General features: G+C 36.7%; 1 protein-coding gene across 1 annotated transcript in view; it reads left to right on the forward strand.

Annotated features, from left to right (window-relative positions):
- Nucleotides 1-16,464: 16,464 nt before the first annotated feature.
- ZNF704 (zinc finger protein 704) overlaps nucleotides 16,465-21,539 on the forward strand; it is a 321,372-nt gene continuing 316,297 nt past the window's right edge. Inside the window, exon 1 of the mRNA XM_051969987.1 lies at nucleotides 16,465-18,356. Within this exon, the coding sequence (XP_051825947.1) occupies nucleotides 17,682-18,356 (675 nt within the window). The 5' untranslated portion in view covers nucleotides 16,465-17,681. The remainder of the gene's footprint in view (nucleotides 18,357-21,539) is intronic.

The raw sequence follows: 21,539 nt of genomic DNA on the forward strand, positions 1-21,539 counted from the left end.
ATAAACATCATGGACAGCAATGGACAGAAATTAAATAGGTTACAGAATTAAATTAGAGCAAAATTATAGAGGACCATAGATTCCAGGATTAAAATTTCATAATTTATCTTATAGGCAACTGGTAATTACAAAGTTCTTTTTTTTTAATCAGGAGAATGACATTTAACATATATTTACTAAGCTTTACCATATAAAACAATGCACCAGGACCTGGAAATAAAACGATTAAAATAAAACATTTGTTGTGTTTTCAAAAATTTTATTCTACCTATACATTGGAAAAATTACGTTTTGTAAGCTACATGAAAGATAGTTTGAGGTAAGGACACTGAGCAACTAGTTAGAAATTATTATAGCATTGAAAAAGTGTATTGAAACAAGGGTGTTAACAGCATGATAAAAGGGGAGAAATTTTAAGAAGTAGAGTGAATGGGCCTTGGCTATTGATTAAATGTGGCAAATAAGAGAAAAGTGTAAGCCAAGATGACTTAGAGTTTATAAGGTGAGTGATTAGAAGGATAATCATGTCTTAATGGAAACAAAGAGCTGGGAGAAGCAGCAACATTAGGGGGCAGAGCAGAGGGAATGATAGATTCAATTCTAGATGCATTAAATTACATCTAAAAGTTGTCAGAAAACCTTGAATTTCTAAAATGTTTAATCTAGAGAAGAGAAGACTTAATAGAAGAAGAGAGGACATAATAACCTTCTGGACTTAGAAGGAACATCATGGAGATGAGGGTCTAGACTTGTTTTGCTTGAGTCTAAGGCTAGGAGAAATGAGTGAAAATTGGAGAGGCATAGGTTTAGACTTAATATTAGGAAAAACATCTTAATAATAAGAACTGTCCAAAAATGGGCTGCTTTGGGAGGTGGTGATTCAGTTATTGAAGATTTTCAATGAGGATCTATCAAGAAATGGGGTGGGTTGGATGATCTCTGAATCTGAATTAGATGACAACTGAGATTCTAGTATGTTGTTAATAAAGAACAAAGAGAATACTGTCTCCTCCTGGACCTATAGGTCGGAAGGAATAAGCACCTTTACAGAAGGATGTGAAGGGAATTGTAGTCTTCAATGGAAAGTTACTCAGTAAATGACAGGAGAGTGGAAGAGGTTTAAGAAGAAGAGATTGAGGAAGGAAAGTTGGATTTTTCTCCCTCTTCTTTATTCTCTATATACAATCTATCAGAAACTCATCTTCATGCAAGATGACATGAACCTTGAAGCTCATGTCACTTCCCCAGTACCCTTTGTCTCTGGGGCATGTAGCAGTGAGGTGGACATTAGAGAACTCCTCCCAGATCTTCAACTATTTAAGGAAGGTGCCCAGGGCAGTCACCTCATAATATCCCTCCCAGCTGTAGGAATTTCACCATGCTCTCATGAAGATTAAACTCATACTTTTTAGCTTTTTTTTATATGTACTCTTTCCCCTCATTAGACTACAAATTACCTTCGGGACCCGAACTGTCTTATGCCTTTCTTTGTACCCTCAGGGTTTAGCACAGGACCAGGCACACAGTAAGCTCTTAATAAATGTTTATTGACTCTAACTCTAACTCTGTCACTAGGTTCTGCTATTTATTTTTAGACTCTATTTTCCTCTTCATTCCCGTTGTAATCACTCTGGTTTATGTACCTGTCACTTCATGCCTTACAACAATGGTCATCTAGCTGGATAATTGTCTTCAATTTCTTCCCTTTCCAATCAATCTTGTATACCACTGTCAGATTAAACTTGCTCAAATAATATTAATTAAATCATGTTATTCTATTACTCAAGCACCTGTACTATTCCTTTTTTCAATTTCAAATCCAAATTTGTGGGGGAGGAGCTGACTTTCGATTCCTTTCTTAATATGATTCATCTCTATCATGCAGCATTATTTTCTTCTAATTTTCAACTTTCTTTTTTTTGGAAGGGGGTAAGTAGGAAGGTACTGTTAGGTACTACTTGCCCAATCATGTGCTTTATATTAAGGTTTTATTGGAAAAATATTAATCAGTTCATGCATTTATATATGTTTAATAATCAAGTATTTAAATTCAGTGCATAAAATATAACACTGTTTTGGACTCCTCCCTTTAAATTTACATTTAGATTCTTTGTCCTTTCATTTTTAATCACTTTTGTTCACATTATCATAATATATATTCCATTCTTCGGGTTCTGCTCTCCCCCCATTTACATAGTTTGGAAAAAGTTTTTCCAAATCTGTGGAATTCTTAGATTTGTCCATTTTACTTACTATTACCATGTTCCATTACATTAACATACTACAATTAATTTAACCATTCCTCTATTATTGAATTTTCTGGTTCTTTCCAGTCTTTTATAAATCCATAAAATGCCACTAAGAAAATATCTATATGACCTCTTTGTGGCTTTTATTACAACATCAGGGAATATGACTAACAATGGAATGGGAGAGGGAATGATCATTATTATAATTTTTACTTTGCACTACTACTACTACTAGAAATGAGGCCTTTATCAAAGAAATTTGCTGTAAAAGAATTTCCTCAGTTTTCTTGTAATCCTAATTTCTTCTTTATATTAGATATATTGGTTTTGCTTGTGTAAAACCTTTTTAATTTAATATAATCAAAATTAGTCAGTTTATATTCAGTTCTTTCAATCTTTTCTCATATAGTATGACCCTAAAGCTTTCCATCATTCTTCTCACCCACCTTTGGACAGGCTCAAACTTATCAATAGTCTTCCTAAAATGTCAGTCAGTCAACTAGCATTTATTAAGGATCTATTAAATTCCAGGTACCAAGCCAATTTCTAGGAATACGAAGAAAGACAAAAACCAAAAACTGTCCCTAGTGTCAGTCTAATGGACTAATTAGACTTTAGTCTAATGGAAAAGACAACAAAGAAACAACCATATGAAATTAAAGTATATACTTGATGCATTGAGGTAGTCTCAGAGGAAATCTAAGATTAATAAGGATAGGGAAGGTCTTCTTGCAGAAGGGTGGGACTTTAGCTGAGACTGAAGGAAGCCAAGCAAGATAGGAGGTAGAACATCATGTATGGTTTACATATATATATATATATATATATATATATATATTCTGTGACAGATTACAAACCAACTGGTTTTCTAAGTCTTCAGATTTTAACACCATTAAATTTTAGATATTAGAGTTCTCAGATACAGGATGGAAATAAGTTATTAAGTGAATGCAACATGTCAATGGAACTTGGATTGTACAGGGCATGCACAGATATACATGCTTCTAACCAATTACATATATAACTTAGCACGTGGGATCCGCAGGAATGATAAACTTTATGATAGTTTTTGGCCATGGGATGGCTTATCCCAGAAAGGACTCATCTCTTTGGTATGATGCAGGGTCCTTCAGTCTTCTCCCAATCACAATAGCAGCAGCAGGACAGGCTTCTTCTGTCCTAGTCAAAGGAAAAATATATTCTAATTCCCACTTTTCTTTTCTCTCTCCATATGTATTTCTGAGACTTCCAGTGACGTGAGAAAAAGGGAAGTGTCTGAAATGGGCTAGGTCTTCTGGAATCATCACAACAATTTTCATATGACAACTAGAGTAAGAGGATTCTACTAGGTGAGCTTGTGTTGAGTCCCTGTTTTCCTTTTTACTTGTGTTTCCTTCCTGAATAGTAACCAAACATCAGCCTTGGAATGAATGGTAGGATAGAGTAGGAAGGACTCCACAGATTTAAGATTCATTATTTTATCAGTAGGTTTTACATATCTGTTTTTCTTGATTACAAGAGATAATTCAGTGTGGTATACCAGGGAATGACTGGTATAAACAACAAAAGACATGAATAATTCTTTTTTAAATGATTGTTAAATTGAGTAGAATGCAAGATGGTTTAAAAACTTTAGGAAATTCAGCAGCTATTCCATATCCTAATAAGCAGTAAAGAAAATAATGTTATTCAGATTTTATTTTATTTAAGCAAAGTTCTTATTATAGGTTGCTGTCTTGGGGAATAGAATGTCTTTCCCTGGAGATGCTTGAAAATATGATAATAAATAGCTGGCCAAAATGATTATGGCATTTCCCAGGAACAGAAGACTGAAGTACATACTATCTTAATATGATTTTTTTCATCTTAAGACTTAAAGATAGTCTATGTGGAAGCCAGATGAAAGGGTACAATGAAGGCTCTTAGGAGTACAATGAAAATATGAAATATTGCATATAATGGCAGATTTAAAAAAAAATTGGTTAGTTTTCCCTTCTCCTTTTTAAAAAAATTTTGTTATAAGGAATGAGTTTCTGAGAGGGAAAAGAGGAAAGGATACAGGCAGAACTTTAGGTGATATAAAAACAAAAATATTAATAAAAATCCTTTTTTTAAAAAAAAAAGTATAATGCTAACACAAAAAGCAGTTAATAATATGCTGAATAGTTGTATTGCAGGTGCCAGGAATATAGAAACATGGATCCTGAATCCTGAATTTGCAACTAAATGCTATGGTCCTGTCTGGGGTAACATATAGCTCTAGTGCCTAAATTGGATTATTGTGACACGGAGACATGGTATTCAGCAAAGGATGGATCTAGAGAGAGGAAGAAAATGACAAAGTTTGAGCTACTTGATGTATTACTGCATTGTATTTGGTGTTAAAGTAGCAGAGAAAGGAAGGTTTTTTTTTTTTTTTTTTTTTTTTTTTAGCTAAGGGAAAGTTTTTATTTCAGAAGTATTCAAATTATTTAAAGTTAGTATTATTCTCATTAAAATCTTTTGTGAAAGAAAACTAACTTTAGAGTCAAAGGATCTGCATTCAAATTCTGGCTCTGATCCTGACTTATATGACTTTGGGTAAATCATTTTTCTTCCTCCCTCAGTCTCAGTTTTTGTAAAATGAAGAGGTTGGATTAGCTGATTTCTGAACTTCCTTCTGGTTCTAGAGGGATGATCTTGTGAATTTTAAATTATAATTAAATTATTGAAGGCTATACCAATTGAAAACAAATTCTGGCAGGACCTATCAACATGAAATTTTAAGTATGACATCAAAGAAGTCAGCTAGATGACACATTGGATAAATAGGCCTAGAGTCAGGAAGACCAGAGTTCAAATCTGGCTTCAAACACTTATTGGACAAATCACTTAATCTTGTTTGCCTCAGTTTGCCCTACTTCAAAATGAGCTGGAGAAAGAAATGGCAAACTACTTCAATATCTTTGTCAATAAAACCCCAATGAGGTCATGAAGAGTCAGACATAACTGGAAAATTACTGAACAACAACAAGTGAGACCAAAGATGGGATTTTATTCTTGTCATCTCTCTGCTATAGACCTAAGTTTGATGAGAATAGTTCAGTGGGTGATTAGCTACCAAGTGATGATGGTTTTTAACCTTGGCTCTAAAGACCCTGTACTAAGGTATATGGGAGTTCTAATCTGCATCTGTATAGGAAGTATCTATGCAGATGAAATAATGGATTCTCAAAATTTTTCTGTCATTGGGTTGGAAGGATCAATGGAAAAGGGAAACATGAGGGAGAAATGGTACTAAGTAGGGGATAATAGCATGTGATAAAATCATAGAATGATATTAATTTATATAGGAGTAAATTTGCAAACAAACTAAAAACTACAAATAATTATATTTCTTATTGTAGTGTGTGGAACTAAAAACAGATCAATGTTAAAAATATGTAAAATAATTACAGATTAAATAAAGCCTTGTGTGAATATAGTCAAAAAGAAAGAAGAATTTAAGGTAGAAATTTAAGGGATCATGTTTAACAAGGCCCATCAATGTACCTATAGGAAGAGAAAAATTAAAGAATATGGACATATAAAAAGAGTCTGGAAAGGGAGGAAGAGAAAGTAAAATAAGTGCATAAAGTAAGACTTAAGGGTAAGAGAATTCAAGAAAGGACAAAATGATAGAAAATAGTTATAGTTATGCTACATAAAAAAACGGTAGACTTGAAAATAATGTGAACCAATAGGGATGAGCTGAAACATTCAACTAAAGTATCTAACACTGAAAAGAGAAAGCAAATACTGGAAGGTAATTGATAAATACTTTTCTTTTGTTTTTAAGATAATAGAGCATTGTAGTCCCTAAGTAAAGCAAGCAAATAATGTAATAAGCATTTACTTTATCTCTGTAAATCTAATGATATAGAGAAGGTCTTTAAAGAGAACTGAGGATGAGGAATGTCATTTGTAGACAAAGGAGCTCTAGCAAGACATTTCAATACAAGTTATAGCATAGCAGCTTATATTAACTTGAAATGGGCAGATAAAAACAATTTATTTCAATGGCCATGAAGGCATTGAATCAGATTCTCTGGCATCAAAGATGCCAAAATCATTCATTGAATCCTGGATCATTATCAGTCATCTTGACTTTTGTACTGCTACTGGACATTGATTATTCAGGAAGAAACAGTGAAGCTGATAACTATGGAACTCTGTTTCACTTAAATCCAATTCATTCAGGAGTCAAGATATCATCCATGATGTCCTCTTCCAAAATGAGGGCCAAATACCTGGTTTCCACTTTCATTCCCAATAATGAGCTCATATAATGCAAATGTGACAAGAAGGGCCAATCTCAAATTCCTCCTCAACCATCAAAATTTCCTTCAGTAAAGTCCTCCTCCAAGCCATTCTTGTGTAGAATCAATCACAGATTTTTTGAGCAAGCTGATTGACTTTTACCACAGTACTCAAGAAGACAATACTAAATTATGAGATTTCAATCTATATCAGTGGATGCACTTATACCAATGAAATGATAGGCCCTTTGAAATAAATATCAAAGTTGAAACATTCAGAGAAAGTCAAGATACCATTAGGAAACCTAATAACAGAACTACATATTCCACAGAATATCCTTGTTCTATAATTCATTTACTTTTTATTATAATTTAAAAATATATGTGTGTATATTTCTACAATTCAGAATGGAATTACATTGAAACTGTGTTGTATGGTTGAATAAGTCTAAGTTAATTGCTCCTAGAAGAAAAATTTAACTGAGAGGAGGTTTATGGGCCCTTAGCCCAGAAGGTTATAATAGATTTGAATAAGTCCCTTGATTTCAAACTATTGTTTGTCAGCTGGTATAGCAGCTATCATAGGAAGGGGCTTTTCAATGTTGCTAATGTGTGGGAAACTACTTTTTCCTTAACTCTTTCTAACAGGCAAAATTGTATGCAAAGTAATTTATAAAGAATATAGAAAAGAACTGTTCTCAAGGAGGCTTGGATCTATTGAAATAAACAAACAAAAGACCCCACCAACAACATTTGAATCCCACAAAAAAGGAGAAGAAAAAATATTTATATGTGATGTGTGTGTGTGTGCGTGTGTTTACAAATTTGGGTGTATAGTAAATGATTTTTGTGAAGATTGAACAGTTTAAAAAGAAAATGTAAACACAATGCTTTTTTTAAAACCTGATTTCCCACCATACTTATATGATCTATTTAAAAGTTTATAGTAAAATTTTGTGTTTTAGGGATTTAACATTCAAAGAATCATTATAGTCCAGGATGAGACAAATCCAGATGTTAAGTAAACATCTTTTTAGTGATCTGGGTAGTAACCCAAACTTTTTTTTTTAATTGGTAGGAATAGGATAAGAAGTAACAATGGTCTACTACTCCTTGAAACTCTGCCTATTGATCTAGTGTTATTACATTTTTTCTCAACTCCATAAAGGAGTGACTCAATTTACCTTTTCCATCTTACCAACTGAATCCGCTTATATATTTAGACTGATTTCTTCAGAAATCTCCTCATATGCATTTGCACTATTACTATCATTGTTCCTTGCTTATATTTCTACTATAGGGGATACTTTCTGTTTATTTATCCTGTCCATGTTTTCAGTTCCACTTGCTTTGTGAATTTTTTTGCTAAGTTCTAGAATAGTGGTTAATAGTAAAAGATATCACTCGTTAATGGCTTTATAAGCACAAAAAATTATTTTTCCTGATTAAAAATATTTAGAAAAGTGTAAATAATATGATTCAGAAATTAATTCTGATCAGATAAAGATATCATTTGAGGACTCAGCTTTCTCTTCTCTATGCATATGCTTTCAGGAAACCTCACATTTGAGATAGTCTGTTAGCAGGTAGAAAAACTACAGCTCGTGAGCTCCCCTCTTTTACTAGGCTAGCAAGAAGTTACATTAATTCAAAGCAAGAAACTTAAAAACATAGCAAAAAAAAGTGATAATATAGATTCCATGTAGGTTTAGTTTCTTCCTTCAGTTATGATAACTTTAATGTAGGAAACAGAAATATGTAGGGAACATAGATGACTTGAGAAAGTTCATGGTTGAGCAATTAATGTCTTTAATATTGTAGAACTACTGCTGTTATCTTGTGATTCAATTTTGCTACTCATTTTTAGACTTGCTAAGTTGCTTTCAATTACTGCTCTCTGATCTCTTAAGGACATCTCCATTTAGTTACTCTTATGATATAGTGCTATCTGATCATTTTTAACTGTGATGTGTCTCCTTTAACAAATTGCAACAACTGCTAGACTCTCCACTTTGAAAAACTCTTCACTTCAGGATATTTCATCTCTTTTAAAATTCAGGCCCTAGCCAGCTCTACTCAGCGGGCCAAGTAGAAAAGCCCTTAGGCTTTTACAATTGCCTTAATACCTTTCAAGTTCTCTTATTTGACTCAGTACTAGGAAATTCTTTTCAATTCCTTCAAGATCTATTACATCTAGTTTTGGTCTATGAAAAGACAAAGTCTGAGTAGAAAATACCAAAAGAATTTGGTAATCTTTGTTTTGTTTCAGCCCAACAATCAATTCAGTGTACTCCATATGTAATTGATAATTAATGTCATGGCTTATTTCTACATCTAAGTCCCCCTCTGAAACTTAATTATAGCATGAATAGATAACATAGATATCTAAGCACTTATTAAACACTTACAATGTACTAGGTAACATGCTAAATGTTGGTGCTACAATGCAAAGCTGTAAAAAGATAATCCTTGTCCTTAAGGAGCTTACATTAAAATGGGGGAAAACAACACACAAAAAGGAACTAGAAAGAGGGAGATGGGGTTGTAAAGTGGATAGGAAAGAGCTATGTAAAGGGAAAACTGAAAAATTTGGAGAGTCGGTAGCAGATCCATTAGAGAAGTGAGCCTGGACTCTTTATAAAATAGTGTTCTTGGGCCAGAAATCACCAATTAAAGAAGGAACAGTGAAGCAATGTCAGAGAAGTGGAAATAACCCCAAGTTCTTTAAGGTTATACTTGTATAACCTTGTATATATCATGTACTTGTATATACTTGTATGTCTGTTAGTTCCTATATCAAGGTAGAAATGTTCAGGGGTCCAGGAACATAATATATATCTTTGTTGGGATCCCATGGCTGGTAAAACAACCATATCATAGAGGACAGGAGCACACTAAGAATATATTATTAAGGACAGAGGAAGGAAACTATAATTCATAGTCTTACTTCTCCTCTTTGAGGTAAGAATCCAGCATATATTCAATGTTCAAGCCTTTCCCAGGAACACATTATTGTGAATGAGATCTCTTTCCCAACAACCCTATGATAGACATCCATTAGTTGAATAACTATGGTGACTTTCTGGTTGTTTAATAAAATTGTGTGATAAAACTTGCAATGATGTATTACCCCTATACACAAATGATTACCCACTAGTTGTCTCTGAAGAGAGCCTGTTATCCTCTATCTCTACAAGTATGAATATTTTGATCCTAGTCAATTGTCCCTGTAGATTCCAATGAGCCCATGGAATGAACCCTAGCATTAAGGAACTTTCCTTTCATGGCTACCATTCCCTTATGTTATTTCCATGACCCATGATTTTGGTAATGACTCTGTACTGATAAATGATGATGATGATAGCTATAATTTATTCAGTATTCCAAAAATATTAGTGAAAATTTAAGCTTTAGTAACATTCTACTAACTTTGTGGATAGATTATATGTGATAACGTATTATTAAGGAAATTATTAATTATAACACATAAATTATGCTATACATAATTATTTTAAATATAAATAGTATTATTTATATTATAATTTTACATAGTATTTATATCATCTGGTTAATTGTCACTAATTACTAATTATACATTGATAATAAGTTTGCATTTATTAAAACAAAACTGCACTAAGAATTTTGGGACACTTTATAGTTTTAAGATTTGTAAAGAAATACACATATATTATATAATTTTATCTTCACAATATTCTCGGGAAGTAGGTATTATTATTATCTCCATTTTACAGATGAAGGAACTGAGGATGAAAAAAATTAAGTGAATTGCCCAGGGTCATATAGCAACTAAATATCTAATGTAGAATTTGAACATGATCTTTACTTCTGTATTCTTGAATGAATTCCAGAGTTCACTTCTTCTAGATAGTTATTGATATCTATTTCATTAGTCCTTTAGTCTATTTCTAAGAAAAACAAAAACAAAACAAAAAAATTTTCCTTAGCATAAAGGTGGTCATTAGACAATTCTTATTCCCAAAGAATTCTTGTCCACTGTACAACTGACTATGCTATGAGTCACATAATGGCTAAAATATTTGGTCTGGAGTTAGGAAAGTCTTCCTAGACCTGAGTTCTCACACCAATCATAAAGGACTTATGAAGGAAGTTATTATCCATTTCCAGAGAAAGAACTGATAAATGGAAGCATGCATAATATGATTCTACACATATTTATAAATCTGTGTCAAATGGCAATTTTTTCTAGTATGGGGAGAAAAAGGAGGAAGAGAGAATTCAGAACCTAAAATGTAACAAAAAATTAAATTAGTTCTATTAAAACAAATTAATTTTTATAAAAATACTTGAGTTGAAATATAGTCCCAAATACTTACTAGCCAGATGAACCTGAGCAAGTAACTTAATATTTGCCTCAATTATCTCAATTGTAAAGGTTATAATACTACTTACTTCCTATTTTTGTGAGAACCAAATTAGATAATATTTGTAAAATGCTTAGCATAGTGTCTGGTATAAATAGGTACTTAATAAATGCTAAGGAATTAATTAAATGTTAGGGCAGCTAGGTGGCACAATGGATAGAATGCCAGGCCTGGAGTTGGAAAGACATTTTGCTGAGTTCAAATTTAGCCTCAGATACTAGCTGTAAGACCTGGGCAAGTCACTTAACCCTGTTTGCCTCAGTTTCCTCACCTATAAAATGAGCTGAAGAAAAAAAAGGCAAACAACTCCAGGATGCTTGCCAAAACAAAACAAACAAACAAAAAAACAACCCAAATGGGGTTATGAAGAATAAATAACCTCAACAACTATTATTACGTGCAACATACATACAGTACGAGGGAACACTGACACTGACACATAGAGAAAATTATCTAAATAACCAGACTTACTAGAATCAGCCTGCTCTCTATGTAACTAGTTCTATAACTAGCTCTGTAACCACATAATGAGGAACACTATTTCAAAAACTAGACTCTGCTTTTTAGCTGCTGCTGTCAAGCAGTCTCAAAATTAGAAAGAGGTTAGTTAATGCCCGGATAAGGTTATTGGCAGCAACTGCTTAATTGAGACCTAACTAACTCTTATTATCCTCCCCACCTCAAATTGCTTTGTGCAATTTTTTTAAACAAAGTAATTGTTAGAGTTTATTTATTTTAGTGTTTGAGATACAATATAGTCTAACAATGAATATCATACTGATAACTCAGTTTGATTAGTAATTGTTTTCTCCCGCATAGAGTAAAAGTTCTTTGAGAGGAGGGATTATTTCAATTTTTTTGTCTTACTATTTTTGGTTCTTTGAACAAGTGTCAGCATATGTAGCTGATATTTTTCAGTTGTGTCTGATTCAATGTAAACCCATGTTCATGGAATTTTATTGGCAAAGATACTAGAGTGGTGTGCCATTTTCTTCTCCAGTGTGTCCCCATTTTGTAGATGAGGACTTGAGGCAAATAGGGATAAAGTGACTTGCCCAAATTTGCACAGTTAGTAAATATCTGAAGTCAAATTTGAACTCAGATATTCCTGACTGCTAGGCCTGGTACTCTATCCACTGAACCATCTATACCTGCTGGCATGTAAGAGGTCTTTAATAAATGTTTGGCCATTCATTCTCAATGACTTTTTCCTCACATACTCAATCAATAAATAAGCATTTATTAAGCTTCCTTCCAGGCACCTAGAATACAAAGATTAAAAAAAAAATGAAATAATCTCTACCCTCAAGGAGTTCACAGTCTATTAGGGTGAGACATGTACATATAAAAGTATATACAAAATAGTGAGGATGGGAATAGGCAGGCACCAGAACCTAAGAGAAGGATCAGGAAAAACCTTATGTGAAAAGTAAAGCTTCACCTGAGCAAATGAAACAAATCCTTGTTATCCTAAGATATAGAGATGAGGAGGGATGGGATGGAATATGTGAAAGTCAACACAGTCAGTTTAGTTTTTTTGTAAAGTGTACAAAGGGGAGAAATAGACAATAAAGTTAGAAAGGTAGATTGGAATCAGATTGTGAAAATCTTTTCTTTCTCATCTATTAAGATAATAGGTATTAAAAAAATCTCACCTTCTTGAGATTTAACTGTAACCATTTTTCACTATTTAGCTAATAATTCCTTTCTTGAAAGGGACTTTCCTAGCTAATCTCACCCTTCCCTTATACACCCATAGTTCCTAGATTCTTATTTTTGTTTTGTTGGAGGCTTTTTTAAGTCAGGGAAAGAAAAGATCAAGCTGCCTCTATAAATTCTTCTAATCCATAACAATTTCCTTCTAATCAAGGAAACTTTACCCTAGCAACCAAATTACTAATTCACTCAATTAATTCTCCCCTCCCTTCCCTATCAATACTCAATTAGCTTTGAATCCTATATTTACTAAGACCTAATGTTTTACAGCCTGCTCAGGCCAACTTGCTTTTTTAAAAAACCTTTTTAAAAAATCAAAACATAAGTTTTAAAATGTTACATGATTTCCTCTGATCTTCCAAGAATTTAATTAATTAATTTACTCATGGCACTATGCAGCTCTACCCTCATGCTAGTTTTCACTGAGATACAGGAGTTGGAATTGTTGGGATAAACCACTGACTTCCCCCTCAGATATCATATAATATTCATGTCATAGTGTAGAGTGGAGGCATCTAAGTGGCACAATGGATGGAGACACTTCTTAGTTGTATGACCCTGGACAAGTCACTGGACACTATTTGCCTCAGTTTCTTCATATGTAGAATGGACTGGAGATGGAAATGGCAGACTGCTCCTGTAAATTTGTCCTAAAAAAAATTCCAAAAAGGTTCCAAAGATTTGCCCACAATTGCAATTCTACAAAAACAGCATAGAGTGAAAAATTCTATTCCCCCAGGGATTTGAGGATATGCCCATATCCAAACCAAGAATGTCTTTCAAAAACATGCAATAGCCAGAGTCCATCATTCTCCAAGCAGACCAATCAAAACAACAATAACAAATGTATGGTGAGCATGTCCTATCTATAAATCAAGGAGAAAAGGAAAGGAAAGATATAAGAAAATACAAAATAACAGAACTCCAGCCCTATAGTAGATTCTACTTTTTCAGATAATTTTTAGAAGATATGTAATGGGAATAGTCAGTATATCTGTTCCACAGGGGATGGATAGGAAAGGATGGATGGTCTCTGGAGTGTCAGTACCTAGGATAAAGCTATGGTTTCAGTCTGGCTCTGAAGATGAATGCAGTGGTGTTATAGATGGGTTGTCAAAAGGAAAGACTTAATCAAATATTTGATAATAGTCTAGATGTTTGCACAAAGGTAGTTATAGAAAAAGTAATTGAGGCCAGGGATATTGAAAGTAGAATCAAATGATTGGATGAGGGATAGGGAAGAGTTAAAAGATGTCTCTTAGGTTTTTAGCCTTTATAACTGGGAAAATGAAGTTGAGACTTTCATTTTTGTTTTTATATTTTCAGTACCTACCACAATGTCTGCTGCAGAGGAAGTGCTTAACAAATTATTGAATTAATGGATGAATTAATAAAATTAGGAGGGAGAAGATGAGTCCTACTTTGTACATGTTGAGTTTGATATGTCATTGTGGTAAAAATAATCAGCAGGCAATTGAAAATTTGGGCCTGAAGCATCAGGAAAAGGTCAGTCTAGAGATATAGATTCAGGAATAATGTATATAGATAGGGCAACTAATTTTAAGGCATGATGGTTAGTGAGATCGCCAAGGGAGATAGTCTATAAAAGGAAATTGCATTGAGAAATTCTTCTAACTAGGAATTGAGAGGAAGAAGATGAACACACAAAAGAGATTGAGAAAAAGTAGTCATATAGATAGATGGAAAACTAGGAGAAAGCATTATTACAGAAATGAACAGAGGAAAAATAACCATCAAGAGAGGCCTGAGATCCACAATATCAACTGCTGCAGATAATATAAAGATGAATCACATAACTTCTAGAGATAAAAGGGACCTCAATAGTCATCTAATTCAAGCTAACTCCTCCCCCTTCAAAGAAATTGCAGAACAACATTCCCAAGAAATGATCATTCAATCTTTGTTTGAAAACCTTCAGTGAGAGGGAACAAATCATTTCCTAAGATATTCTATTCATTTTTGGATTTTTTTAATACCTTACTTTCCTCTACATGTACTCTATGATCCAATGATAGTAGCCTTCTTACCATTCCTCAAAGGAGACATTGTCTCTCAACATTGTGCTACAATTTTTTTCACTGGCTATTCACTTTACCTGGGATTCTTTTCCTACTTATCTCCACATCCCAGCTTTCTTGGCTTCCAAGTTCCAGCTAAAATCCCACCTCCTACAAGAAGCCTTTTACTTTTAAGGAAGTCCTCCTTAACACTAGTATATTACCTTGTGAGATGACCTCCTTTTTATCCTATTTATATTGTTAACTTGCATCCCTGTTCCTTCCCCCCATTAGATTGTGAGGGGACAAGGACTATTTTTTGTATCCACAATGCTTAGTCTAATGCCAGAACATAGTAGGAGCTTAATAAATATTCTCCTCCTCTATTCTTGGTTACTTGATTCTAGTTATTTTAAAGAGAGAGTGAGGGAGAGACACAGAGAAAGACAGACATAGGAATTGGGCCTGAAATTTAATTGATATTGGAACTCCCAGGTAAAGAAACTTTCTCTTCCAATGCAAGCTAGTAGAGTTGCCAAGAATACTGACAGTTAAAGTGACTTGTTCAGCCACACAGCTACTATGTGGCAAAGATTTGATTAAATCCGGGTCCTTCAGGTATTGAGGATGGCCATAAATCATTATGCCACACTGTTTCTCATACACACACACACACACACACACACACACACACACACACATATATATGAAAATTTTCTAAGAACTTAGGAAAAGTGAAATGAACAGAAAGAGAACAGCTTATACAATGACTACAATAATAATGTAATCCTTGAAAGAGTTCAGATCTCTGATAGAAGAATTAAGACTTAAGAAGGCTAGTGATTCAAGATTCTTCCCCTCTTTGCCAGAAAGATGATGTACTGAAAGTGCAGAGTGAAAAAGCAGTCTCAGACATGGACATCTAGGTGTTGATCTGGTTTTTTTTTGACCCTTAACTGTTTTGATTGATCTCCACTGGAAACTCTTCAATTCATTAATGTTCTTAAAAAATGTGATCCTTAGAAATATGAGGCTACATATGTTGTCTGACGTGGGTAGAGTATAGTATCACTATCATCTATTTAGTTCTTGAAATTATCCCTTTCTTACTGTAATCCAAAATTGAATTAGCCTTTTTGGATGCCATATTACACGGATTCATAATACATTTTCAGTCCATTAACAGACCTTCTCCCATTTTCTTATCAGATAATCTATCTCCCATCTTGTATTTGTGAAATTTTTTTCTTGACCTCCAATGTAAGACTATATATATATGTATGTATGTATATATCCTTATTACATTTTATCATGTAATATTTAGTCTGATTTTCTAGACTATCAAGATCTTTTTGCATTCAATTTAGCAAGTAAGCCATTGCTAAATTTTGAGAGAATGTTTGAGTGATGAAGCTAGAAGTTAGAATTCTATCAATCAATAAAAATTTATTATGACCCACTATGTTCCCAATACAGTGCTGTAAGCACTGGAATGCAAGATATTGAGGAGTGAATGGGTGATAAGTAGAATCAAAAGAGGAGAGCGATGGAACTTGTGGCAGAGTGGAGAATAGGGGTTGAGGAAGAGTCCAGTTTTGTGCGTGTGTTTTTGTGTGTGTGTGTTTTACATAAAGAAGACCTGATCTGTGATTATAAAAAGTAACATTATAAAAATAATCATCCAAGGTACAGAAAAAATTGCTGGTACATATAGAATTTTGTACAAACCTGTTAAACTTAAAATTTATTTGTGGTCCCAAGCAAGATTTCTTAAACTTTTTCCACGGGGAAGCTCCCTTTTAACTCAGGAAATTTTTATGTGATCCCAGGTATATATTTATATAAAATAGGTATACAAATCATACTTTTACTGATAATAAATTATAATTTTGTGACCCCCGACATTCAATTACACGACGCCCATATGGAAAAATAACCCACAGTTTAAGAAGCTGGGGTCTAAAGTATACTGGCTGGAGATAGAACACTTTGCATTTAGGAATTATGTAAGAGGATATGTAATAATTCATATTTATGTAGCTTTACAATTTACAAAACCCTTTAATATATTTTCTCATTTGCCACCTCCCCTCCCCCCAAACAAGGAGATAATGCATCTTCTCCATTCTACAGATTCGGGAAACTGAGACTAAGTTAAGTGACTAGTGATCCCCACAGCCAGAAAGTGACATTTAAAACCAGGTCTTTTTATTTACTCCAAATCCAGTGATCTTTCCACTACACCGTTGCTGCCTATATTGCTTGAAAGAGTAAAAATGTAGTGTTTCAGAATACCAAAGAAAAGCTGTTCTCCCCCATACGAGGACTCCCTCCCCCAACTTCAAATGTGTACAAAACAGCTTCCCACTGATTTTAAATAAATATCTATAATTGAAGCGTCGCTGCCTCTCAGATGGCGATTAACATGGTTCATCGCAAATCCCTCCATTTAAACAAGACAGACTTGGCGGGAGCCAAATAAATGCACACGGGGTGACTCTTCCATGGGAGCACTAGCCGGCGGTTGCCCCTGTTGCTCCAAGCGCAGGAATTTGGTGTAGGGCTGGTAAGAGAGGAGGGGGGGAGGAAATCCAGTCCGGGTTTTGATTGCACAGGGACTATTGGGCTGCGAGGAATGGCTAGTGAGGAGGGGAGAGGGGGCGGTGGTGAAAAACACACAACACAAACAGCTCGAGCGCCGCCGGAGAGCGGGGAACGATAGGCCCGGGAGCCGGCGGCTGGGGCAGGGCCCGGGCGAGGCGCAGCGGCCGGCTCGGGCCGCTTGCATGGAGCCCTCGGAGGCGGACTGCACAGGCTGTGGCTCCCCGCGGGCAGCGCCGGAGGCGGCCCACCGCTCGCACACACCCACCGTCGCCGCCCGCAGCCGCGGCTCTGCCCGGCACTAGGAGAAGCCGGCAGCCCGCCTCCTGCCCGGGCTGGTCCGTGGGGCTCGGGCGGAGGAGAGGAGCAGCCGCCGCCGCCGCCGCTGCGACTCAGCGCCTTAGCACGGGCACTTGCATGCCTTGGGAGGTGGCCCCAGCGGCCCCTTGTAGCCCCGACCCCCGGCGGGTTGCGCCTCGAGCGACAGCCCGACCCCGAGGAGGAGGAGGAGGAGGAGGGCGAGGAAGAGGAGGACGAGGAGGAGGAGGAGGTGGTGACAAACTCTCCCGCTTTGCACTGCGGCCGGGAGCCCCTGCGCCAGGCATGCAGGCTCGGCGTTTAGCCAAGCGCTCCAGCCTGGGGAGCCGCCGGGGGGGCGCAGCGCTGCAGCCGCCGCCGGGCCCGGCATTGGCGAAGGAGGGAGCCCTCCCCGGGCTGCCGCCCCTGGCCCCGGCCCGGGAGAGCTGGAGGCCGCCTCCCCCGCCTCGCCGAGCTGGAGCCGGGTCCGGGGCCGCCCCCCCTTCCGCCGCCGCCGCCGCTGCCGCCGCCGGCGCAGCCACGGTCCCCGCCCCGGTGCTGCTGCTGTTGGAGGAGGAGGAGGACGGCGAAGAGGAAGGGGGGAGACGGCGGAGGGGGCGCGGGAGGTTGGAGGGAAAGCCCCGGGGGGGGACGGAGGAGGAGGAAGACGACGAAGAGGACGACGAGGACGAGGAGGTGGTCGTCGAGGTGGTGGAGGAAGACGAGGAGGAGGACATCGAGGAGCGCTTCGTGCCCCCGGCGGCCCCAAAGGGCCAGCCCCGGGGCTCGATGAAGGTGCGTCCCGTGCTCCGAGCCCGGGGACTGGGACGCGGGAGGGGGCACCTGGCCAGAGCACACTAGAGGCTGGCAGTGAGCGGCGGAGCTCGGAGGGGTGTGTCAGCTGGAGCCTCGCCGGTTCCTTCTTGGGTCCTGCCCTGCAAGCGAGTGTGTCTGTGTGTCTGCATCTCTGTGTGTAGTGTGTGTGTGTGTGTGTGTGTGTGTGTGTGTGTGTGTGAATATCTGTGTCTGGTCCAGTCTGCTTGGAGGGATGAGCCACTGAGTACGTTACTAACCCCTCTTTCTCCCCACCCCCAAGCTTCTCAGCTGCAAACCGTCCCCCCTTTCTTGAGGCTTGCCTAGCTTCCCTGTGTGGGCTAGGAGGTGGCACCAGGTGAATGAGCTTTGGGGAGCACTGGGAGGTCTCGTGGAATTTCTCCCACTCAGGGGAAGTGGGAGTGTGTGTGTGTGTGTGTGTGTGTGTGTGCCATACCCTGGGGTGGGGGAGTGCTGTTGTTTTCAATCCCGGGCTGGGTCTGTCAGATATTGAAGGCGAGCAGCAGCAGCAGCAACAGCAGCTTCCCATGTTTATCGGACCAATCGCCTTTTTGCTTAGGACCTGTTGTTGATGCGTCTCTAGTAGTAGGCACTTGTTAGGTGGATGGTCCTCTGTTTCCATTTCATGGAAAAATAAACAAGCTCTTTCATATGGGAAGCTTGCCTGCAGTCATAGAGTCCCCCTTTTCCCTGTCAGTGTTTAAAAGGATTGTACTTATTTCCCCAAAATTATTAATTTTTTTTCAAAAAGGAAAAAAATAATTATGGTCGGCCTGAGGACACTAGCAATTTAAAAAGATGAGCCTTTTTTCTTAAGTGTATGTTGTTGAAATTTCTAGAGTGCCCTCTCTGCGCTGAAACAGAGGCCAGTATTTTGGTTTTTATGTTTTCAGCAGATGATAAGGGGTTTATTTATTACACAACTGACTGTCTAGAGTTTTCAGGCATGGGATTGGATAACACAGTGATTGCATGGATATGTGTTGCCAAGAAGTTTTGAGAGTAGCAGTGGTAAACTGTTGAGCAATGGATGATTACTTTTCATTATTGCTGGGTATGTGTGTGTGTGTGAACTCAATAGCTATTAACTGAACTTTTGTGGAACAGATAAGTATTGAAGTCAAGGGAACTATATGAATATACCTGGTCTTTTAAACTTTGAGCTGAAAATGTAAAGATTATAAAACATATGTACTTCTGTTCCTTGTGGAGAATGTCAGATCCATAAAGCAAACACTTGTTTAACAGTAGCAAAGGAGCAGTGACTCAAGTTAGTGAACAGTCTTGAACACTGTCAGTTAGCATCATTTTTTTTTTTTTTTGGACAGCTGCTTTCTAGGGCCTAGACCATGAAAACCATTCTGATTATCCATGTACTCCTGGAAAGGTTTTAGATAGCATAGTTCAAGGTTCTTTTATTTGTTTCTGAAACTGAGTCCTATGGAACCAGTAACTTTGGAGTGATCTCTCTCTCTTTTTTTTTTTAATAACTTTTTATTGACAGAACCCATGCCAGAGTAATTTTTTACAGCATTATCCCTTGCACTCACGTCTGTTCCGATTTTTCCCCTCTCTTCCTCTACCCCCTCCCCTAGATGGCAAGCAGTCCTTTACATGTTGAATAGGTTACAGTATATCCTAGATACAATATATGTGTGCAGAACCGAACAGTTTTCTTGTTACACAGGGAGAATTGAATTCAGAAGGTATAAGTAATCCGGGAAGAAAAACAAAAATGCAAGCAGTTTATGTTCATTTCCCAGTGTTCTTTCTTTGGGTGTAGCTGCTTCTGTCCATCCTTGATCCTTGATTGAAATTGAATTAGCTCTCTTTATCAAAGAGATCCACTTCCATCAAAATACATCCTCAAACAGTATCATTGTTGAGGTATATAATGATCTCCTGGTTCTGCTCATTTCACTTAGCATCAGTTCATGTAAGTCTCGCCAGTCCTCACTGTATTCATCCTGCTGGTCATTCCTTACAGAACAATAATATTCCATAACGTTCATATACCACAATTTATGGAGTGATCTCTTTCAAAGAAATGTTGCTTATCTCATGAACATTATTTTTTTGGGGGGGATCCTAAAGTATAAAAAGTCTGCTTTGTAAGTGCCATAAAAATTTTAAGTATAACAGGTGCCAAGAGGAAAAATAGCAGTTGTAATGTAGTCTTTTAAAAGAAGATCCAAAAAAGAAAATCTGAATTAAAAATAAAATATATTTTACTAATGTCCCATTCCATTTCATTATTGTATGGAAGTGATCTTAGATTATCAAAGGCTATGCTAGCACGACAAATGGTCTGAAGATCCAACCAAGCTCAAAAAGCTTTGAGTGAGGGCTGGTTGATGGATATGTTACAGGAAGATCAGAACTTGGGCATCAAGTAACAGATTTTTAGGCCACAGCTATTCAGATAATACTGCCCCCCTTGAGAGATAGTATTGAGAGGCTTCTGGGTTTGGAATCAGACCTGAATTCAAAGTAACTTAAACAAGTCACTTACAAGAACACAACCACATTTATTCATCTGTAAAATGGGGATTATATTTGTATTACTCTCATTTGACAGAGGAGTTTTGTAAATCTTAAAATGCTATAATATAAATATGTATTATTCTATTTTTCTCCTACTTCATCTATTTCTTCTTCTTCTACTAATACTACTGTTACTACTACTATGACTATTACTACTACCACCACCATTACATTTCTGTCTGTGTAGTTCACAGTGTTCCTTTTCTCCTACTTTTCTTCTTTCTCTTTCTACTCCTACTACTACCACCATCACCACTTCTACTTCATAAAGGGCTTGTGAGCTACACTGGTGAAGGTAATATCTTCAATAACAAAGTAAGGCTTTTTGAACTATAAAGATAAAACAAGTAAACTAGGTGGTAGTGATTTGCATTTCAAAGAAGAATCATCACTTTTCAAAAGGATTCTCTGTTGTATGCTATTTATTTAAAATATGATTTATTTTTCTAAAAATTTGTTATATGAGTACATTTTTACGAATAAATTTATAGGAAAAGGAGGTCTACACCTTGCTTATTTTTCATTTACTGAGAAGAAATTTTGATACCCTTTATTCTAGGTGATCTACTACTAGAATAAAAGAAAATTATTTTTGTTGTC

This window comes from Antechinus flavipes, chromosome 1 (assembly GCF_016432865.1).
Source record: "Antechinus flavipes isolate AdamAnt ecotype Samford, QLD, Australia chromosome 1, AdamAnt_v2, whole genome shotgun sequence".
Lineage (NCBI taxonomy): Eukaryota > Metazoa > Chordata > Mammalia > Dasyuromorphia > Dasyuridae > Antechinus > Antechinus flavipes.